At 38.5% G+C, this 24,778-nt stretch overlaps 1 protein-coding gene across 1 annotated transcript in view; it reads right to left on the bottom strand.

Moving 5' to 3' along the window:
* Positions 1 to 24,778, bottom strand: part of TENM2 (teneurin transmembrane protein 2) — a 541,158-nt gene that overhangs the window by 8,566 nt on the left and 507,814 nt on the right. Inside the window, 11 exon segments of the mRNA XM_031555679.1 lie at positions 3,267 to 3,502; positions 5,077 to 5,252; positions 9,665 to 10,448; positions 10,451 to 10,538; positions 11,018 to 11,172; positions 12,125 to 12,357; positions 16,207 to 16,227; positions 19,139 to 19,388; positions 20,956 to 21,099; positions 22,237 to 22,504; positions 23,242 to 23,503. Coding sequence (XP_031411539.1) covers positions 3,267 to 3,502; positions 5,077 to 5,252; positions 9,665 to 10,448; positions 10,451 to 10,538; positions 11,018 to 11,172; positions 12,125 to 12,357; positions 16,207 to 16,227; positions 19,139 to 19,388; positions 20,956 to 21,099; positions 22,237 to 22,504; positions 23,242 to 23,503 — 2,617 coding nt within the window.

The raw sequence follows: 24,778 nt of genomic DNA on the forward strand, positions 1-24,778 counted from the left end.
AAACAAAACAAAAAAACAACCAAAAGCAAAGCAGAAACAAAAGAGCATAAGAACGCAAAATGGTGAGGTTTCTAGTGAAAGCACTATCATGAGAGCTACATCAAAATAATCACTAGAGGCTAAGCCACAGAATTCAGCCTAATGCTATAATCTGATAAAGTTTCTTAAGTAATTTAATTGTAGATGTGTCATTAATAAAGTACAAGTCTTTAAATTAGATATCATTTGACAGCAATGACTGCTTAGAAAGTATTCATCGGTTTCTGGGAATTTGTTCTTCAGCTTATATTTTTCAGTAGCTTTGATTAAGCAACGTTTTCTGTTATCCAAAATTAAACTGCACATCAAACAATATGTAAATTAACCCTGAGCCTTTCTCGCAGACATGAAAGTTATTCAGAGATCTTTTCACTGGCAGGGGTAAACCCAATTCCCATCACAACCGACTCTGTAGGAATTCAGTTGCACTGACAGCAAATTTAAAATTAATACAATTTTGTGTTTGTAAAGAAGTAATTATTTCAAATTATCGCTCATTATCCTCATTTTTTCCATTAATAAAATTTAGCTCTTTAACAGTCTGCATTTCCTCAGTGGCAATCATTAGGAAAAGCTTTTCTGTATGTTTTCCCAAATGCTTTTCCAGCAACAACTTCTCCTGTGAGTCAAAGAAAGGCATGGTTTTAAAAACATCTTGGCAAAACAGATGATGCTCTGCTGTCCCAAGTTAATGGAAACAAGGCTCTGGGAGGCAAAGTTGGCACCAGCCCTTTCTCAGCCAGTTACTCTGCTTTTGTAAACGTGAGGTCAGTTCTTATGATGGAGACCTGTCAAAACCCTTTCCTGCACAAAGGTGAAGCAGGAGAGAGCTTTCACTTCTCAGAAGCATGTAGCTGTAATGTTAAAATAAAAGAGTAGGATATGAGAGAAAGAACTTGGTTTTTTAAATGATAGACAGAGGTTTTTTAAAAAGTATTTCAGAAAGATCTTCCCTTTTCACAAAAATACTATAAAGGGAATTAGATTTCATTTTTCCCCAAAGATAACCCAAGTATTAGTTTTTTGAAATGATTACACCACATAAACAGCACTCAGGGAATAAAGAAGCCTCTGTTTGGATAAATCAGTAACTTCATATTTGTTTGTAAAACAAGTAAAGCCACAGAGTCTAATTGTGGTGTCATATTAGTTATATAGAAACCCAAACAGAATGACTAACTCCCACTCTTCTTGGGAGTACTAATAACACTGCTGTAAATATCGTGACTGAGGATCATCTCAAAAGCCATTTCTCTTTTGTTCTGCTACCTCTGGGCATATCTCTTTCTTCCTCTCGCTGCTGCTGAACAAGAGGCAACAGGGCAACATCCCTCTGTGCGTTGGTAAAAAGTCTCACTAAATAAATCACTTAACTGCAGCGTATCAGAAACTCTTCTGAACGAAATTTGATCCAGGCCTCGTCTGAAGACACTAGCGAGACACTGGACGTGTGGCACATGAACTAGTGGTGGGTGGTTAAGGGGGGAGGTTCCCACTTCTCCTCACTTCTGTTGTGTGTCTGGTACTGCTCATAAGAAGCGATAACATCCAATGAAGGAATGACTGCACTGCTGTCCCCAGCTCAGACAAAGGGGCTGTACTCGCATTCACATTCAGCCCCGCTAACACTTACTGTCCGAATGCAGGACTGGAGATTGACAGTAGGCTCTCACAAGAACCATGTCCATAGAAGAACACTTTCTGCTAAGCGTTCCCCTGGGCAGTCTCTGTGGCCTGCTTGGTGCTGCTGGGCACTGCATCTGGCACAGCTGCCCTGCCCAACACTGCTCCAACACCCACTTCCCAACACAGTTGCTATATTTCATTCACTGAACAATTTATAAAGATGAATTAGGATAAATGAGATGCAAATAAATTCTATGCTTTCTCCCTTGTTTTTTCAGATTTCATTTTCAGTCCACTCAACCTGTTATAATCTCACAGTGATTTTCATTTAAAAGAGCTAAATGGATATGTGATTATTGTTACAGGAACTAACACCAGACAATTAAATGTTGAGGTGTTGCTAGATAAAGCAGTGTTTTCATTTGCATAAACATGATGCAAGAGAATCCATCTCAGGCAAGATTTCAGCTCGAAGACGTGTTTAACTCCATTTAATTACCACAAGTACCTCTATTAAATTTTTAGTATCGAGAGTTAGGATTACAGCAGTTTTAAAGTCCTATTTATTTTTATTTTGAACACCTAGTCAAAATGCAGAGCTGATCTATTTTCTACTTACAGTCAATTTGTGCAGGTCAACACATCAAAAATCAATTACACGGCCATGAAATTTAGTCATTAAGGATTACCTGCTAATCTCATTCAATTTTTTGTCTAATCTTCCCTCTCACACGAATATGTGCATATTCTGAGGATTTGTGAAAATAAGGGAAGAATGTGAATTAGATGTTAAGCAAGAGGAAAATACCAAAATTTAACATCCCAGTCTAATTTAGTTTTACAAGTAGTTGGCTAAATACATTTCATTTATTATGGTCATCTTGAACACACAGTATTGCGTCTCATGACCAATGATATCGAAAGAATTATTAACATAAACAAGATCTGGATCAGCGCTACATTTTTTCCTACCTGGTATCTCAAAACCCTTTCAAAACTGCATATACTGAGAAAACAAGAGAGAGTTTGGATATTTAACAGGTGAAAAAGAGCGTAGGTGAGGAGAATGGGATCAATCTGGATGTAGCAGATCTTTAAATTTGCAGGGGATGGCTTCCGTGACTGGAGTGTCTTTCATTTCCTATGCTTATGACTTTGTAATTATGGCAGTTATTTTCCAACCATGATATTTAGGAAAGGGAATCAGCACAGTCTGCCAGACTGGATGAAACTGTAGGGGGATTTTAGATAAGCAGAACGTAACTGCTCAAACTCTGTGTGTGATTCAGAGGACTGACTGTGGTTAAGAGTGACATGGAATTTTTACAAGTGGTCAGCTTCTTTTTCTTTCTCACTTGCAGCAGTATTCTGGGTATTTTTACCAACCTCTCGTGGACGAAATTTCTGTAGCTTATTACAGATGATTCTATGTACTTAACTGGCCTCTCAAATAAAGAGATTCTCACACCAAAGACAACCCTAGAGTCACACATTTTAAAGAAGTGAAAATAGAAAAGACGAGTTCTTCAAAATGGAAAGCTGTCAGCCCGCAGAAGAAAAGATCATTATTGTAATGCTGCCGCTACAATAATTCTACTTACCCTGAGCTTTCTTCCAAACACAGTCACTTTGCCTTTAATCTGTTCTTTCCTCAGACGCCATTCAATTGAGTTCAAACCATTCTCCATTGGTAGAGAAATATTACATCGTCCTATGGTGGGAGTTACCGTCCCAGCCAGGACATGAGGTTCGCTGTGAAAGCTAATACTCATGCCATTGGCATACATCACTCTCAAAGTACCATTATTACAGAGCTGGTAGCTGTTCCTCACTTGATCTACAGCAATAACGAAAAGAAAATAATTTAGCTACTCCAGTCATAAAGAAAACATATAGCTTAATTTGATTGCTTTTTTATTGCACTCCTGTTGATGTTAAATGAAGTCAGCCTGCAATTACCACTTACGTGGTACTATGGTGGAAATTACAGATGTTACTGATTCATGTAAAGAACAGTAGTGTAACAGTGAGCCTGCAGAGAGATACTATGTTTATTTCATTACATTTTCCCTTTAGTTTTAATTATGAATCAAAATGCACAGTGATATACTGCAACCACGTAATTTATTTCTAATATGAGCAAAAAGTCCTGAAAACTGAACTGCTGGATAAACAATAAAACATTAAGCTCTAGGATAAAAAGAAAAAAAACCCACACAGCTGTTAGACTCTTTCTGTGTGTGACCAAGTAAGCTCCTCTTCTTTTCCTGTCTGTTTAGAAACTGTCTCCAAGCAGGCGCTTTGAACAGAATTAGTTTAGCTTTAAATCCTCAAGGTATGAGGCTCCAACAATACAAGCTGGCAGCCACAGCCCTTTATTTGTCATTCTTCATTCTGCCACACAAGAACTGCACTAGCCAATCACACCCCCGGCCTTTCTGCTTGCTGAGGAAAGTTATAAAAATAATCCAGTACTTTGACGGCAGTGCTATTCTCCCAGCTTTGACACAGTGAGGTCTGTTCTAAGACAATGAGGAGAGAGGGCTACAGCGGGCAACTGTCACCAAAGCATCAATATTTGTCTGACAAAAGGACAGCATCTACATAATTAATCATCTGGTACAAGAGAAAGAAAGACTTTGGAACCAGACATGTCGCAGTATAATCGTCTATAAATGTTGACGTTTATGGCAGGAGGAGGCTATTTTTCAGTGACGATATTCTTATGCCAGTGACATTGTATCTTAATTTAAAAGCCCTCATCATTCATCAAATTCCTTTCAGTCTGTCTTTGATAACTGTGACTGTTTTCACTTTGTCAGATATAATCCTTGGGTGGTGCTGGGAAGATCTACACAAACATTTAACCATGTAGTTGCTAACCTTTTTGGACATACTTGGAGCGTTACACCATTCTCTCATGAGCTAACTGGGGCACAAGACCATCCACTGGTGCTGTTTTACATTTTATTTAACGGTAGTGTATACATTTGAAAGACTCATGTCTAATCACAAAAGGTACCTGAGCCTCTTACTCCACAAGGATTTTTACATAGACAATCAACATTCATCAGCCAGACTGCATTTTGTGGCAGCAAAGTCAGATTTGGCAGTGAAGTACAGAGAACAGTATTAGTGGGTAAAGAGAACCTGACACAAGAGGTAACAGCAGGACTAACTTTCATCAGCAGATAACGACCACACGTATTTGACACAAAGTATGATTGTGAAATGTCTCTTACCTGTCCTGAAGACCTGTCATTTTAGGAATGAGCTCTATGGGATTTTGTCTTGCAAACCTTATCATTTTTCCCCTGCTCATGACTGTACTTATGACACAAATCTTTTGAGAACTGCTTTCTCGAATTGTGTGTGTGGTTAGGAGATGTGCTGAGAAGTGCACTTTGGTACCTTGAACAACTGTATAGGAAGCCTCCACAGAGGAGAGATTTGTGATGACCGTGACATCATCATCCCGATTAGAATTCTCAATGTCGATGGTAATAGACTTTTCCATTTCTCGATGAAGGCTAGTTACCACTCCAGTGGGACGTGTTACATTGGTCAGGCGCCCTTCATGATCATAGCTAATAGAAAAGTTAGTAAGAGCAAAAAAGCATGAGGATATATGTTCATTTCAATACCCAATGTATTAATAATGCACCAAATTTTTGCAAAAATACAGAATGAAACAGATTTTCAAGAACATCCTGGCTATAACTATTTCTCTGTTGTTGAAAGGGTCTATGATGATGAAATATTAATTTTAGAGATACTGATCTCAACTCCATTAGTGTAAATCCAGACTAGTCTCTTTTGAAATCAATTAAATTCTTACGGATATACAGAGTGATATGTGGATCCATCATCATTAGTAAATCCATCTGTATTTTGATTGTTGCATTTAACTCTAAGGATGTGGCACCATTATGATATTACAATATACAATTGCATATGTTGCACATTTGCAATTGAATATTTAGTGGAAATTACTAAGTATGACTTTAAATGACATATCAAGGAGTAAACTTGCCATAAGAGATCAAAAAAGACATCAACTTGAGAAGACAATAATTTCATTTAGGTCTTATCTGTGGTACTGCATTGCCTTTTGGGGTGAATCTTTTGCCCGTATAGATAAATGATAAGAAGTTAAGGCACGGGATAGGTTGGAGTTGCACAAAGGGCAGCAGTCAGCACTCAGAATATACCTTAGAAGATGGATTAAGTGCTCCCAAGGCACAAAAATAAAAAATAAAGGTAAAAGGGCTCTCCATTAGTTTATTGACCTTACAGAAGCAGATAAGTTTATTTAGAGGTATAAAGCCTGGGAGGGGGCAAAGAAGGAATGCTGCCTGAAATTAAATTATTCTGTTTCTCCCTTTCCTTTAGTATGCTGTATTTCTGTGCATACATATGCTAAAGAAGCAATCCCTTGGATCTTTTAAGGGCAAGAAATGGGGACCTGAAACACAAAATCAGCATTCCTCTAGTTGCTGCAATTCTCTATTTGTGCAAGTCTCTCACCCAGCTGCTACCAAAGCGCAAAGGAGAAAGACAAGAAAAAATGTCCTGTGTAGATAAAGGGAAAAGTTTAGGTAAAGACTGAAACCAACTGGTCATCCTTTGGATGTAGAAATCCAGGGAGTGGGAAGCCTGGAAGAGAACTGGTAAATCCATTGCATTGCCTGAGAGTAGGAGAAGAGAAGAGCAGAACATTTAGTATCACAAAACTGGATCATTTCTTTGTAGGTCAATGTTTAGCTGCAAAGAAGAAAAAAAATCAGTGCTTTCAATGTGATTTTTTACAATTAAATCATTAAGAAACCTCAAAGTAGGCCACCTGAACTGTACAGACTATCTCCAAAATTAACATACAAAATAGGCTCCTCAGTTAATGCAAATATAAATTATGCCTTTCAATCCATTGCAATTGGTTGCACTCATTCAACTGAATATGGAGGAGGAAGGAAAAAAATCACCTGTGGAGCAACAAGTCTTACCAGAACCAACGGAAGGGTTAGGCAAAGAAGTAAATCAATAAAACAAAGCATCATGCGACCTGGAAGGAACCAATAATATAGTGTGTTCATTCAAGCAGTTCAGGATCAAATAAAGATTAAGCAGCATGATTTTTCTTAATAAAAGCCACAAATTTCTACCCATTAGACTATAGATAGATAGATAATAGACAGATAGATAGATAGATAGATAGACAGACAGATAAATATTTACTCTCTCAACAAGATACTGGATAAAACACAATACATTTAGGTAACCTACAAAAAGGGTTTTGGTTAAGTCTTTATAAAAGTATTTATAAGAAATACTGAAATTACTCAGAAAGCATAGATGAGGAGAGAACTTGATCCAGCCAAACATCCACCTAGCAAGGGAAACAAGAAGCACCAAAAATAGACCTTTGGAAATCTAAAAGGTTAATAGTGGGATAACCCCTAAGAATCTGCATGTGACGACTCTGCACGCCTAGTGATTAGCAAAGGTATGAAGAGAATACTTAGGTGCCAAATACTGCAGAAGAGACAATATTACATAGGACAGAACTACAAAAGTTTATGAGTGGCTTTAGACTATGCAGAGCTGGGTGAATATCCAGAAAAATGGCTGGTGAAATTCCCCATCAGCAGATATATTTTAGGTAATGCAAATGAGACAGATTAATTTAAACTTCTCATTCACATTGCCGGGTTTTTAATTAACTCAGGAAAAAGTCCTAGGGATTGCTGTGGGCTACTCACTGAAAATCTCTGTTTAAAGTCCAAGGACAGCCTAAAAGTAAATATGGATGAGGATGTACAGAGACTGAAACAGAAAAATGGAAATATTCTAATGCTATTTCTACAAATCACTGTTTTGCCCCTTCCCTCTCCCAGGGCATTTTCCCCAGTGCTGGTCACAGTGTTTGAAAACAAAAATGGCAGATCTTATAAGGGTTTATAGGACAATTGTACTCTCTATGATCTGCAGACCATCTAGTTTATGAGCTAGGCATAAAAGAGCCACTACCTAATAATATATACAGATTGCAATACCAGTGTATAAAAAGGAGGCACTACTGTTTTATGCACTGCATCAATAAAATCCTATTAAAAAAACATGAAAGGTAAAAAATTTAAACTAAATAAACCAGAAAACTTTTATGTACTCTGTAATTTAGAAGTGACATATTATTGAGATTTCTTTTGAATTTATGTATTCTTGAGAGCAAGTGCCTAGCAGACTACAAAAACCAGGCATCTATCTGAATAATAAGAATAGAGATATACGGAATTAAATGGTTATCTAACTTTCTTCTTCATGACACAAATCTGATCCTAATCAAGTTAGAAAAAAAAGAAGAGTTGGCAATATAAAAATATACTGATCACTCTGGGACTTATTGTGTCTTTGCTGGAAGCAGCTACTACACATCACAGCACAACACAGCATCAGGCTGGATGAATGAGATCTGGTAAGGCCATCTGAGTGTCTTCACTTGAGGTGGATTCTGGATACACTGAAGTTACGGAGCTTCTGTTTCTCCAGTTAGAGCACAGTTTCATTGCGTATTTGTATTCATTGTATATTAAAATAGTTGGTGTGGGTGCTTTTCTGCATATATACATGCACACATTGATATGTGCAATAAACTGAATTCTGTGAGAATTGTTAGGGCACAGTTATACAAATGAGGAATGAAATAATTGGATTATTTTTGTAACTAACGCCTAGTACCTAGAAATACCCTTGCTAAAATGTGAAGGAGCAAAAACCTTCGAATCTCTACCGAGTCCTGTGAAAACCAGGAGTTCAATTTCCAGGGCCACGCTAGAGGAAGACCACGAGAGGGCACTGCCTTCCTTTGCAAGGAAAAGGCATGGTGGGCAAAGCCCTGATGAGCAATGCTAATTTCGGTGTATTTTGAGCAGACTGAACCATTCCTTATAATCCTGCGTTAGTTTTCTCTAAAAAATAAAAAAATGTTGGCCAAGTTGAATGCATTAATAAACAAAAAAAGTCTGCATTATCACTATTCTGTAACCTTAAAAATAAAGCTATAATTTGAAGTCAAACATAAGATCCTGTTTACGCTTTCTAGCTGGTAACTTGAGAAATGGCATTTAGTAATAAACAGTTACTCCTCTGAAAAAAAAATACAGGCATCGGACTTACCATACTTAGAAGTCATACACACATTTACAATATTCCATCTAGATTCATTTTAAAAAAGTTTTGGTCAATAAATGGCAATAAGACTACTAAAAATATGGAAATTATTAAAGAAAAACTGACTGTTTTATCTAGATTCTTAATATACTTTTGAAACTCATCTGATGAATTCCATTTAAAGGGAAAATTCTGGCTTTTTAATCTATGCGCTCATGAACACCAGTGTGCTCTTGGGTTATCAACAAATTATGTGAGTTACACAGGGGTCTGACAGATAGCTGGGGATGTAATTTCCTCACTTGTCTCAAGAATGAACAATCAGTAAAGTTAATCAACATTTTATCAACCATGAGTAATATATGAGCCTGAATAGAAAGATAATTTGAGCTTTAAAAGAAAGAAACCGTGGTATTAAGGTTTATAGACACAGGCAACTCAGTAGGAGCCACAGATTGCTGGGGGCTGGCTTGGATTCAAATTATCTGCAGTCTTGCTGGCGACTGGGAACAGGGGCCCAAGCTGGCAAAACAAAAGCACGTTTCTGAATGTCGCACACAGTCCTTCGTGCTGGAGGTGGGTAAACTTCCTTACTGGCCTCAAACTATGGGCAGGAGTTTAGGTGGTTCCGTACCCACCTAAAGGACACGGCAAAACCGATGAAATCAAGCAGCCACTTAATTATGTCCAGCATCATAATAGATTGAGGTGCAAAGGCCTTATTCGGTATCAGTGAAAAACCTACAACAAATTTCAGTGGAATCACTTCAGGGCCCCCTCACTACCGTTTGAAAAATAAAAGTACGCTTAATATATCCAAAAACATTCTTACTCATAAAATGTTGTCCATCCTGTTTCATCACTCTTCGTTGCTAAGAGACCACTGTTTCCATTATAAGTCATTAATCCAAGTTCCAGGGTCTGCGTTGAGACTAGTTTGAGTCCACCATTAGTGCCAACAGCCAGCGTGACAATCTGATTATCAGGCATCAGTAAATGGCGGGGCATTCCGCTGGCGTCCCGACGGACCTTCAAGGAGTTGCCATTGCTGTCCATCACCTCCGTGACATCGTTATCGCTGCTATAGGTGAAATTGTACAAGTACTCCCCGGTAACAAGGCTGAGAGTGTACTGGTGAATCCCATCAGCATTGAAGACATACAGCTCCTGTTCTCCTGGAGATGCAGCTTCATATTGGTTAAAAGAATTAAGAATGGGCCTGTTTTTACTGACAGCCCTAATGCGGATATTTCCGAGATCAGCTATGTAGATGGTACCATCTGGGGCCACAGCTAAGGAAGATGGTGAATTTAAGATGGCATCAGTGGCATACCCATCATCCCCAGAATAGCAATTACAGTTGACATCATTTTTGCAATCACAGTCTGAAGCTGCCCCTGCAAGAAGGCATATTTCTCCATTGGTAGTTACCTGGCGTAGCCGATTAATTTTTTTTTCATCTGTCTCACTGATGTAAAGAACTCCTGTGTGTGAGATGGCAATGGCACTGGCTGATTCAAGTGCAGAATGAATAGCCAGTTTGCTAAGAGAGTAGTCTATACCAGGAACCTGGCAGTGCATGGGGCGTCCAGCAATAATGCTAACTTGATGGTTTCTGTGATCCGTAAAATAACATTGTTCTCTAGGACATAAAGTGAGTTGTCCATGGGATTGACAGCGAGATCAGTAGGCCACTCCAGCCGTACCTATGAGTTGCACAAATTATTACTGTAAAACTCATAACTGAAAAGTACACTTCTAGTGTTTAAAATTCCATGTGTAACAACAGCAAATTAGTGAGGGGTTTATCAGCGTAAATCATGAAACTGCAACTATTTCAAACAATCATTTTCTTTCTTGGAAATATTAAAGCTATGTGCAATGGTAACTTTGGCGAATTGTGTTTTGGTGCAAAGAATGAATGCTACATTGTGGAAACTCTACAATAATTACAGAAAAACAGGCAATTAAGACAATTACTTCCATTATCTCAACCTTATTTCACTATTGTTGCATAAATAACCTGCATTAACCACAGTAAAAGGATAGTTCATTCATCTCAGTAATGAATCAAGCATGCTACCATCTTGCAATACATAACGTATTTCTTAAGTGGCCAGGAAGTCATCCAAAACAGTTGCCCATTTCTTCTAAGGCTGAGAAGTAAAAAAATGTAAGAGTTTACCTGGCTGACATCCATGCTGGAATCACAGCTCAGAGGTCGTACAGCAGTTAGGTCATTGGATCCCAGCAGAGTTGATATAATTCCATTCTGATCCACTTTTCGAATCATAGTGGCATCAACAAAATACATGAGTCCATACTTATCCACTGCAATTCCTGCAAGTATGAAAAATAGGCATTAGTGAAGCTTCTAGCTTCAAGGTAGGATTAATCATATTAACAATTTTACGAGATGGCAGTGTTTGTTTACTTTTCCTGACTTCCGAGTTGTAAATTCTTGAAGAGGAAAGGCACAGAAAAATGAAAAGGCACAGAATGATGCTGCTGCTTGTCATGAAGGAGGGCAGGCATACTCTTACTTGACTTTCCTGCTTTAATTTGGTGCGCTGCCTAGCTCTGTTCTTGGTCTGAAAATGAAATACTCATTTAAGGATTCTGCCTTACACTGGTTGCAGTAGCACTCATTGTACTGTCGAGGGAGAGAAGAGGAAGCTTTATCTTCTCAACCGCTGTGTAGGGCTGTTCTGTCCCATTAACATACTTTGTACATATAAACAGAAACTGTTACCTAAACAAAGAACAGGACCTCTTGTTTTTATTCATTTTTCTTCACTTTTACTATCATCCAGCTACTTTCAACCATTAGAAAGAAACAAAGGTGTCTGAAACACCTGGCAATACACCTGGTTAATTCAGAACTTAAACAGCAACGTATCTCCCAAATCTCTACATCACATTTAAAATTGTTTTTTAACAATCAGAGACATCTAAGGTGACATATGAAAGGTGAGAAAAATGCCACAGTGGGCAGTTTTTCTTCCCAAAATGCTGTATCTCAAATAGAGATTTGTTTTCCAGTTTTCATGTTTGCTTCATGGAGTTAAGTGGTACCCTGCTAATTTCTGTTCTGTTCTCCTTTAGTGGCATTCAGTGCTGGGGTAATAAAGTTTGCTTAACTAAACAAAGCACGAACACTTGCCAATCCACTGTAATTAAAGCACGGAATAAAAATTACCAAGCAAGTAGTGATTTAATTGCCAGATAATTATTTCCACATCCAGCGTAGCCTCACATAGTCATTTTCTCTGCCTTTTTTTTATTACATTACCTCGAGGACTCATTAGGGTTGCGTCCACTGCTTTCCCTCCATCTCCACATCTGGCTTCGTCAAAGGGCAGGCACTGCTCTCCAGTCCCCGCCACCACTTCAGAATTACCAGCGAGGTCTTTTGTGCCAGTGAGAGATTTGACTTTGTATATCCGTCGGCTGTTGGTGTCTGATACGTACAGGGAGCCCGAAACAGGGTCCACGGCCAGATAGTATTTGTGAGCAGGATTGTTGCTTTAGAGAAAAAGGAAGCATAAAACAAAAAGAGCTGAGCAGCCCAAAAACGTCACAGGCTTTCAGAGCGTAGATATTCATCAGACACTGAGATCTGGAAAGAAAGTCTGACACCTTCATACAGAGTTGGGGTCTGAAGAAGTTCTGTTTGAAGATTTAACTTGGTTAGGACTGGTCAGTGTTTCAGGATTGTCATTCCAAATCTCACCAAACACTGCAAAACAGAGCCCAATAAGCCAGAACCATACAGTGGACTTTCTCCTTCATCTTTTTAGCTTTAGGTCCATTCTCTTTGGCTTATATCTACCTGCTAACACCACCTTTCTCCTGAAAGGAGAAGTAATAGGAGTAAGATAAAAAAGTCAGCTTCTGAGTTACATATATTATGCCACAAGATTTGTGTGGTCTTGCATAAATAGAAGGCAGAAGCATAACAAATTTATTCCTAATGCAAATTCATTCTCATTCATTCCTATCAAGAATCTCATTTACGGTAGATGAAGTTGGTTATGTAACTAAAACCAGAGAGACCCCGAGTGTCTGACTTTAACTCCAAACCTTCTGTTACTGACAAACCGGTCCTCAGTTTGAAATTAGAACAGGTGCTCATATGGGAAGCTACTTCTCATATGAGATATATGTTTTTTGACAGCTTGTCACATTTTGGAACTACTTTAGCAAATCGTCTGCAAATTGAGAAATGTCAATCTCAAGCGGTATATATACATTCGCACACACAGAACTGCAGTGCAGAAATATTTTCAAAATCTTGCCTGGCTAGTTTAACTCAATTTAGTTGGATTTTAAGCATGATCTGAATTTCTCAGCCTTTGGTGCCTATGGGTGAGCAATAAGGTCAATGGTGGTTTCAAAACATAGAAGACAAATGAAGACAGGAAGAAAAATAATGAAGGTTACTTACCAGTAACCAGAGAGATCTGCCTCCAAATATCCACACTCCTAGTTTCAAGTGGCAAAAGTGCCCATCTCCAAGAGTGAGGATACTCAGAGATAAGTTATGATGGACATAAGCCATTTCTTGATCAGATTCGCTGAAGGTACAGTAAGGGCACTTCTGGCAGATGATTATCAGTAACAAAGACAACTGCGTTTCTGTGGTCATGAGCAGATTTGGAGGAATGAGGAGGCCCCAAAATATCACTTTTTACAGTTATCTTCCTCTATGCCAGTCTGTGACATGTCAGGACTTTAAGTGAATAGCAATTAGTTCTAAAACCATAGAAAGCAGGAAGGAGATTTGTTTGATCAAACTTAAGTAGGCAGAGGAAATGCCATTTGCTGAAGTCTAGGAGTGTAGAAATTAGAGATGAATAAATACAATAAACAAAAAATACTTGGCAGTTTTATTTCATGCACGAATTGCGGAGTGCTTTATAAAGATGGGTATTACACCCATTTTACAGAGGAGGAAACTGAGGCACAGAGAGGTTAAGTGGTGCAGACAAGGTTATACAGGGAGACCAGTGACATGCTTGAAATTAGAGCACAATCTCTTTGTTTTCCAAGTTCCTCTCCTTATCTTCAGCAGCAGACTGCACCTTTTCACTACACTTTTACCACATTCCTTCTCATCCCTCCAAAACAAAGCTTAATCTTTGCCACATAGCAAAGTACTTCCTTCCACTTACTTCTTCACACCCTCAAGTATCTGAGCCATGCAAACACCTGCATATTACTCACTGTTTTGAAATTCTGCTCTACTTTCACCACACTTTCTCCTTGACACTTAGGAAGAAATTTCACTGTGACCCTAGTGCTGTGTCATACTTCACTTTGCAAAGACACCCAAATTTAAGTCAAAGCCTTGCAACAGCAGCAGAACAGAAAGGGCTTACACACTGCTGCTGTGGGCCTGTTGTGTTGTCATCCTCAATCTTTTCTGCCTGTCTTTACCAGAACCTGTTGCTGAGATGGGAAGAGGCATGTACAGGCTGGAGGTGCCCTTACCTATCTTCTGCCTGCTTAAGACAGGGCACTCCCCTGGCCTGGGGTGCTCTCAGCAGAGACTGTGGGAGCTGCTCCACCCTTGCTGCAGCCCTGTGAGCTGCAGGAAAGGATTCTGTACTGCTCAGATATGATTTTGCCAGCCTGTGCCTGCCCTCCCATGAGCATGCCCCTGCCTCCCTTCTGCCCACAGCTAGTCTTAGGTGTGTCCTGCTGCTATCAGCACAGCGCAAAGTATGAATCACTCAAGAGCAACGGCAGAATGTGGCTCATCTCCCCCCTCTCTCTTGCAGGCACTGATGTGACCATGGGGCTTGGCCTGTATTTCTCTACTGGCATCTCCCTCAGAGCAGTTTTGTCAGGGTGTGGGCCATTAGCTTTTGTTCCAGAGCAGGGCACAACTCAGTGCAGCTGCTAACCTTGCCTATTCACTTTTGCTCCTGAGCCTGGTAAGGGAACAGGCAGTGGAAGATGCTCCACAAAAAACATTTGAGCAATTCTGGCACAAGACAACCGGTGGGTGTGCGTCCACAGTCTCAGAAAAACTGAAGAAAGTATTACCTTAAACAGGGATGTATTTTATAAATGAATAGTACATAGTTGTCAAACCGGCCTCTAAGCAACTAAACACCTTTTGCGTCTTTTTTCTCAGCACCATTTCAATCTTTTATTTGAATTACAGGAAATGAAGGAATATACCTTACTTTAAAATACTTTCCACAACATCTGATATTGCCCAGAAGCCTCTCTTCCTCTAGTCCTCCCTAGTGTGCACAGTAGTTACAATCTGCAGCCTTACTCCATCTTCCAGGAAGCCTGGAGCCTGATAGCAAGTATAGGCAGCATCAGCTCCTGGTTGCTGCTCTTCTCATACATGCATAAACAGTGTTACAACAGCTTTTCTTGAAATATAACCAAAAAAGAGAAGCTGCTCAGAGCAAACCTTTATGCACCTGAAGAATTAACTAAGCTTACACTTGCAAATGAGAAGCCTCCAGCATCACCAATAACCATTAGCAAATTGTGAATGAATTCATCTAGATAAAACAATTCAGTGGAGTTAGACTCCATATACCAAAGCACATTGTGAACAGGAAATTACATTATTTAGTCAGACTATCTTCTGTATCTAACTTACGTAGCAGAAATCGAAGGCTACCAAAGTATAGCTTTAAAAAAGTCATGGACAGAACAGTATGGAAGAGCTTTTAACAGCTTCTCTTGTTCTTGCCCTTGATATTATGAGGATGAAGGTGTGTGGCACTGAAGAAGGCGTAAGTATTTCCTATGCTGCTCCCATCCAGAAAGCCTAGTGCTCAGATGAGGCAAAAGGAAAAATCTTTACTCCTCACATCCAGAAAGGTTGCTCCTCCCTTGTAATCATACAGTGATTCCTTTTAGTGATTTCACACAACCAGCTGTTGAATGTATTCCATGAAAGAGAACAGAAACTAACTTGTAAGTAAGGACATCATTCAGGGAGTCCCTAATGACCAGAAAGTGCATTTTTGACCTATTTCCAGTCATCGGTGCTTTTGTGAAACTTTCTGGCATTTGTAGAACTGCTCTAATAATTTGTCTCAACCATTTGGACCAGTTATAGACAGCGGGGAGAAACGATTATGTAGAAGTTAGCTTGGGGTTCATTATACTTGCATTCTACTATAAGTTTCTAATTACTGTCATAACTTGTTTTGTTGCTTTTTGACTACATTTTGTAATTGCTAATGCTTATCATATTCATAACACACAATTAGCACATAAAATGTTTCTATATATGGTACATGAAGAACATAACGTTACACAAGAAGCACAACACAAAAAGCAAACACAATGAAGCAAACAAACCATATCAAATTATATGGGAAAGAGCTCATGTCTTACCTATGTTTAAACTCTTTATTTCTTTATAGAAGGGGAACAGAAGGAAAAAGAACAAACAGTTAGCTGAAGAATAGATGGTAAAGCAAACATAGTATTTGTTTTATTTTACAAAAGGACATAGGAGAAGGTACCTCTTTTCAGCACTAGCCTTATCTTGGCTTACAGATGAAGAATGCCTAGGAGTGATTCACTTGCCAACTAGTTCCCTAGTATGATACCCCTTCCCTTATCCCCCACCCCCATATACGCTGCAGAAAACTTTCTTGAGCACTGGAAGAGTTTTCAAATGGAAATATACGCAGCTCGTGAGCTGAGAGGGAGAGGAACTGGCAGTTTTCTTTATATAAACGTGGGAATGGGGAAGCACAGGGATTAGGATATTGTCTGCCAGCTACGGGCAACTTCTTTCATCAAAACAGGTTTCCAACAGGCTATTTCTAAACAAATTTCTATTACACAGTTTTTTTTTCTATTCTCCCAGACTCTAAAAAAGTGCTTAAGACAAGTTTGGATGAGACTTTGTAGCACCTTATCTAGATTCTATTTAAGTCAATCAAAGCAAATATTAGGTTCAAAAACCAAATCTTTTAAGTGAGCAGTAAAATACTGTACAATGGGAGATATGTAGCATTAATTGATGCCTAGTCTACTTTCTAGAAACAAGCCAAAAGAATCCTTTGCTTCCAGGAAGTCAATACATTCTCCACACCACAGTGCTGCACTGTGTTTATCATTTCTTTTTAGGAATATACATTGAAAAAAAGAGTGAGGTGCATGACTCCTGCAGAACTCAATGCACAGCCCCCAGCTTGCAGTACCAATGTTCATTGTTGACACGCAGCACTCGAGTGAAGATTCCTGTTAGCTGCCCAGATCAGGTACCTTCATAAAGAACAGTGCAAAGGAAATAAGCACACTGGCCTATTCTGACTTGTACACTACTCACGATTTATATTGGCTTATGTAAAACCAAAATTATAACCATTCTGAAATCAAAACAAAGCCATATACTTTGTTGAAATAATTACGAAAGCACTATTTGCATGTTGTATTTGATTCTTGCTGCAGACTCACTCCAGTTTATACTTTAATGCCCAAGAGTTGGGGGATTAAAGCCATTTGAGTCAGAATTTAAAATGGCCACTGAATCACAACTACTTCTGTACCTGACTGCTGGAATGGACCCTACCTAATTCTCTATGAGGGGTAAAAAGACCACCACAGATCCTAAGAGCTGGGGTGCCAAGTCATTTGCAGCAGTCCAACAGTACTCAAAACATAACAGATTCACTGTTCATTGCTAACAGTTGTAGAAGAAGCTAAAGAAACTACACTGTGGAAAACAGACTTTCATAAAAGAAAAGAGAAAATGGACAACAGCAGAAATGGAATATAGGCATCTTCATCTTTACTGATGTCTTTCCTATAATCCTTTACACATTCTGAAAAGTCTGAGCTGTCTCCTGCCTAGGTGGAAACCAAAGCTGTCAGACTAGTAATGCTGCAGACCTGCAGAAACTGCTCAGAAACTGTGTCAGTGACTGACATTTGGAGATGAGATGGACATAAATGCCTTACATTAACTATGCTAGTTTGAAAATGTTTCTCTTCACCTATAATGCTGTAGTCCTATTCACCAGACAGCTAGGCAGAACTGAACTAGCTGAAAAAAACCCAAACATCAGCATGTTCTATGTAATGCAGAATTATAGTGTATGCTGATAGAAATGTTTATAGCAGGTCGTATAGCCAGATCAGCTACCTCTTGTGCTCTGTCCAAAGCTGCCAGTCAGAAAGCACTGGATGATCTATTACTTGTTTTTTACTTGTACTTTTTTAAAACCTCTGGAGAGTAAGGCAGCCTGATGGTGTGTAGGCAGGTGTCAGTGATCTCAGAGTTGATTTGGCCCAAGTCTGATCTCTTTTCTCTTATATAAATCAGAATTCACAACAGGGACATCAACAGAATGACATGAATGGGAGAGAGGTGTGAAATAGAGCTAGGCCTCCTGTTCCCTAACAGCTCTTTAACTTTGCATTTTTCACCACTAATTAAAAAATAAAAGCACAGTAGAAGAAGAGGTATTGGTTATTGCTCATATTATTAAAAAAAAAAGGCTAATGACTTAAATTCAATCAACGTGCTTTGCAGTTATATCGAATTTACAAGAGTGCTGATCCTATTGCCTGAGCGGGTTGCAGAAGTATCAGAGGACAGCCAATGCAAGCCACTTCTCATTTGCTTTCTGCCAAATACTCAGTAGTGTATCAACAACAAAGAACAGTTACATGAGTTATGGTTGGAAGCAATAGCTCTTCCTTCTACTGGAGGAACGAAAAAGGAAATGAAACAGAAATGGGTGAAGTGGTACACTCTACACTCATGCCCTCCCTGATAAGTGACAAAATCTCAATGTTTTGAGAGGAATAGAAATATGATTTTAGAAAGATTCTGATGGTGCAAAGTGATTCTGTATATCAACTTTTCCTGTACTAGCCGACCTACAGAACTAAACTTACAAGAAAGGGAAAGAAGTGGGGAAGTGGATCTGAAAATCACTGATGTGAAAACCTCCTTTCTAATCTCCTAAGACTGTTAATTCTTTATTTATCACTGTGGCTCAATACCTAAGGGCAGTCAATTCTGCATTTTTCAAATAAAACTAAATTATATACACAAATGAAAGAAGACTGTGTTCAAATAATCACCACCAGGAGAGAATAAGATGGTGTGCACTACGGTTTTTTCATCCTTCTCTATAAGCATTACTCTGATTAGTTATAGACTTTGAACTCTGCATTTCTGTGCCCCATTTCTCCACTGGAATTTGAATAGGTTGACAGTGACAATGTTTTACAAAATTATAAAAATAATGGTAAAGGCTGATTTAAGCACAGGCTACAGAATCGGAGTCCCAAGACTAACACCTACCTCAGCTCCAATATGCTAGTAACATTCCTGGATGGGAAGATACGCCGAATGTAATTAAAATCTCCGACAAAGAGACTTCCATCAATTCCCACTGCCAGTGCTACAGGGGCCAAAAGCTTATTTCCTTCTGCAAGACCATTGCAGCTAGGACAGGATATGCTTCTTCGGCGCCCATTCCCCATAATGCTGGTTATCACAGCTGGCTGCTGAGTTAGAAACTGATTTTCTCCATTGCCTTTGTGCAATATACCTAATAACAGACAGGAGGAGAAGTGGTTATTACAGTCATTTGTTACAGGTGACTTCAGGTAGTTCTCCTTTCAGCATCTGCTGTTAAGGACTGAACGGTGATATGATTTCAATGCTTGGTTCTCCAGCAGTGCAAAAACAGTGAAAAAGGTCTGCAGGAGTAAACAATAAAGGTGTAATGAGGACTCTCTGTTAAAAACACACACATATACAGCTACAAACACAAATCCAAGCTTAAATCCACAGTACTTTGGTCTTCATTATGAAAGAAAATATCATCATACATCCCTACAGGGTGGCACAGTGGTTCAGGCTGTCTTAATAACTATGGAGTGAGGAAGCAAACAGCACAGAGGACATACACACTTGTTAGCACACCCTGATCCTCTGAATCCAGCTTCTTGTGTTGGATTTTGTTTGGAATTTTTATTAACTTTACTATTCCCTTTCCACCTCTCAGTTTTTCATTGCACAAATGGAGATGACAGAGATGAGGACAGTGCAGAAAATTAAAGACGCAACTCCTAGAAAAGCTCCTATGGATCACTAATGAAAGACAAGAAGGGAGCTAGTGGTAAGTTCCTTATTAGGTTTCCCGAAAGGCCTTTAAGATGGGTTTTCTCTTTTAAACATATTATTCTAAAAGTAGGTATCTGTTCCAAAAAAAGGAGTGCATTCCGACAAAATGGGCATTTTCAATGTCATCAAAGATGATAGAAATCTGGCTGGAAACATTTAGCCACATTTAGTGCTCTTTTGGAAATACTGCTGTGTAACTATAACATAAAGTAACTGGCTCTCCAGGGACAAGTACAGCTGCCATCACTGCTGTCACCAGTGAATATCATGCTCTATCTAAATGGCCATCTCAGAAGCACTTGATCTGCTGCACAACACTTAAAAATGTGTTTGAATAGCCTGATCTCGCCTTTTCTGAATGCTCCTTTGGATTTCTTGGACAATAATATATTGTGCAAGTTGCTGATGCAGAGTATTCCTGCAAGAAAGAGCAGGAAAGCTGCAGAAAACACTTTACAAGAATGAAATGATGTATTACCAAACATTCAACTCCTTAGCAGTCTTTGAGAAAATGTAAGTCTAAGAATATTCGTTTTAGGATACTTAAAGTGAGGAAAAAAAAATACAACAGGTGTCAAAAGGAAAAGACAAGAATTAGTATCTTATCAGAGTCTCATACTCCTTTGAAACCCTACGTCACGTTGCAATGGAAAAGGACAAACAAAGGGGACTGGGAATGGATACGGTTAAGATAAAAAGAACATGGAAGGAAGACAGAAACTAATTATAGGGGAATAAATGAACAACTGAACAGAGGATGAAGATCTGGACTTCTAGAAAGAAGTTCTTGGCAAGAGAGTAAAAAATCTGTTGAAATTATAGAGAAATTTTCTGACAATTAAAACATGTTCCATGTTTTACTAAGGTAAAGATGAAACAAAAAGTGTGAAGAAATTGCACTTTTCAAAGGGTAAAGATAATGTAAATAAGAAGCATTCACAGTCAGAACTCCATATAGCCCAGAAAACATGTGGAACTAACTGACTTACCACTCTTGACATTAAGTACATGGTGCTTATCCAAAGACCATCCTCCTAGATTTGAAGGATCTAGTTCAAATCCTTGCAGCAGCGCGGTCCTTTTCTCCCACAGAATCAAACTGGGACAAGTCTCATATTCAAAACCCACAGAAACTGAAAAAAAATAAACATAAAATCTCATATACCTGCTGAACAGACACTGAATTAAATGCACATTCAAATGGGTCATCATTCCAGTCCCCAGTAACCTCAGAAAGATGAAGTGATTAAATTTCCCTCTTTTCATCTACAATATTAAATTCAGATCTTTGACTAAACACAAATTTTAAGCTTCATTCACACGTACTCTGCAGGGAGCAGATCCCTTTTATTGAACAGCTGGCTTTGGGAAGTGACCGCTTTAGTCAAAAGAGAGAGGGAAATATAATTAAAAAAATGATAATAATATTCTCCTATCAGATAACAGGACAAGATCAAATTCTTAATTTGCCGGATGTTCACAGCGTGTATTGTGTTCATTTTCCATGCCATACACCAAGAAGCAGTGACAACTGAGTGTGTTTCAAGCACTAACACACATTGTAAGCATTACTCAGGAAAGCAATATCTCACGCAAGAACATAAGAAAGAAACTGTAGCAAGAAAGATTTTAGAAAAATATGGAGAAGGACAATTTAAGCAAATTTTTCATTCTACGTTGGCACAACTCCAATACATATTTTTAGCAATGCTACAACAAAATCTTTCTTGATATTCAAATGAAAATGAAAACTTAAAAACATTGTGATGTTCACCCATTTTCCCACCCACTAGAACCAAGATCTATAAAATAAAGGAACTAAAAGTAGCTATAGTACTGCTAGATTGAATGGCATTAGGAAAACTATTTCATTTCAAACATACTACAAGGGACTGTAATAACAGCATGCAGGAGATGCCAAATGCACTGGAGAATGCCAGTCACTCAAAAGACAAGATTTATTTGTTAACTGAAAGAGAATAAAGGCACAGTGATGGACTACATTTCACCTAAGTCCCTGCGACCAGCTTATTCGATTGGCTGATCTAAAACTTCTAAGTGAGCTGCTGCTTAAGAAACAGACACAGTGGTAGCCTAGACCCTCTGAATGTGCTCCTCAATACATAAAAGGAACATGATGCACAAGTGAAATGTGTAAGGAAGACAAGAACTGCTTAGTTTATATCTGCTTCTCACAGAAAATCTTTGCAGCTTCATACACAAAATTGTAAGTGTTTGGAAAGCTACTGAGCTTGTATATACTGACTTACCTACAGCATCTGACAACCCATAAACCTTCTGACCGTATGCATCTGTTTTGTCCCAGATAAATGTATAAGCCAGGTTGGGAGATGCCTGAAATGATTTTTGAAATAGATGCCCTTCTACTGCTACCATCAAATGAACTTTGATTAGATTCAGTGGCACAAGTGACTGAGTCATGATGATCTTAAGTAAGGATTTATATCCAGCAGTACGGGAACTCAGGTAGATCAGCTTTATACTCGTGCCGGGGATCTCCATTTCTTCATGAAGAACCTGAATATGAAAAAGATCAAACATTTTACATTACTGCTTTGGTGGCTTTTTTTTAATTTTTTGTTTTCTTAGAATAGCAGATACTATTCTAAGCTAATAATATTCCTATGACCTAATGACTTTCTAATACTGGTAATGAGTATCTTCAACCCAGTGCAGTGACAGAGTTCAGTTGATGCTTCTGCTTAAAATATTATTTGGTGTCTGCATACACCTTTATTTGTAAGAATCCACTGCAACAGCAAAATAAGAACAAACACTTTTACTGTAAGTTATGTGCAAGGGGAATACAAGATATAGCTAAAGGAACCTGCAATTTCTACCAGCAATTCATACAAAGTAAATACTAACGGAGTAAAGAATTGAAAACAACTGAAGTTTTCCTTTGTCCTGAACAGCATACAAGAAATTGGGACTGTGCTTAATAGCATACACCAAAGCCTCTGCAAAATTCTCTTGAAACACGTAAGCTTTCAATGGAAATAAAGATATATATTTTATATATTGTGTGATAGTGAGAAGGTGCAAGGTAGTCAAAGACAAATGAGTCTGGGTGACAAAAACATAGGATATCTCCTACGGACTTCATTAGAAAACTTGTTATCTGTCAGAACGAATGCGGCTCTACAGAGCTTTTTGCTGTAGCAATTCCAGGAAACAAATGGTGGTTGTGGCAAGTGCTTACGTCGACAGTAGCATCTGACCACCGATTTCTGTATCTTTCCCTCTGTTCTTACCTGGGTTTCTGGTACAATGGGATTTCGGCCAGGAGCATCACTGAAGAAAGTTGACAGTGGTGATGAAATGATGACTGGATCAGGTCTGACAAAGCCGCTGAGATCACAGCTGGGAATGGAGTTCTCCTCTGTCTTCATTACAAGTGTGTCCATGGCATAGAAGCTGTTCCAAGGCAGCCATACTGTTCTTTCCTGAGTCATAAATGGGGCCCGTTCAAAGTGCAAAGTTAGGGATGATCCACCGTTTGCAACCAAGTCAAACCTAAAAAAAAGGCAGGCTTTAGAGGCAATGAGACTGAATGATCCAAGTAATAACACTCCTGGCTAACAGAATGTCATAGCAATATATATGTTTTAAGTATCCTGCTTCAAATTATCTGTCATTGGATGTGAATGTCTGGCAGCAAAATGACTGACTGAAGCACAGTCAAGGCAAGCAGCGATTTGTAGCCATCTGGACAAATGTTCCAATACATTATAAAATCTGCATTAAAATAATTTCCAAAAAAAGAACAAACCAGTACATTTATTACTGCAAGTCCCCCACATACACAGAACCAGCAGTGAAATCAAGTTAACACTGGGCTGGGCACTGAATTATTCCTTTCCTAACAGATGCTGTCCATCAAGAAAAGTAATGGGATGCATGGCAGTAAGAATAATAATGAAAAGTTTAGCTGTTTCTGTTCGATAAATGTGGTAAGAATTACTGTATCCAGAATTACTGTTTCTATCATTTTTCATAGAGATTAGATATTTACTCCCAAGCCTCTACAAAATCACAGCAGAAACGTGGAGCTCTGCAGGAGTTCTGAAATCTTTCCTAAAGGCACAAAATAATTCAAGGTTGTTCTGACAACAGAACTGATTATCAGTTGTTTTGTGTAAACAGTAATGTAACAAATTACTCAATGATTTAGATAATTTATTTAGATCTAAATATGAGTTCAGCTCACATACTGCTGTTGTATTAAACCACTGAAATCAATAATGTTATGCTGTAATTCTAACACTAAAATACTCTGCAATGTGGACGTGAAATACTCTATAGTTCAACTGATTCATATTAAGTAATTCAACTCTTTGTATGAAAGGTAAGAAAAAAAGGCAAATGTTTACAATGTATGTGTTGTAAATATACTGTTTTAGTTACCACAGCCAGTAAACTAGATAAACCATGACATGTCAATTTTTATTTTTCTGAAATTGTGGGCATTTCAAATCAAATGATACAAGGGGGAAAAAGCTCATCTTTGCACAGCAGGAGAATGTCTAAATACAGTCAATTAGAATCTTTTGAGTACATTCTACCCTGAAGAAACTGAAAATATAGCCGATCTTCAAAAAGAGAGACAGAGAGAGACAGAAGGGGACTTTTAACAAAATATATTATACTAAAATGATGCAACTTTTTTTTCTTCTTTTTTTTCCCAGCAGCATTCTTCTGCCTTGCATTTTAAGATAAATATTTCTGCTCTCAGCTGGGTATTACTGTAGTCCACAAATGTTTTCAAAGATATAGAGCAATTTATTTGAA

Source organism: Meleagris gallopavo, chromosome 15, assembly GCF_000146605.3.
Source record: "Meleagris gallopavo isolate NT-WF06-2002-E0010 breed Aviagen turkey brand Nicholas breeding stock chromosome 15, Turkey_5.1, whole genome shotgun sequence".
In the NCBI taxonomy this organism is placed as follows: domain Eukaryota; kingdom Metazoa; phylum Chordata; class Aves; order Galliformes; family Phasianidae; genus Meleagris; species Meleagris gallopavo.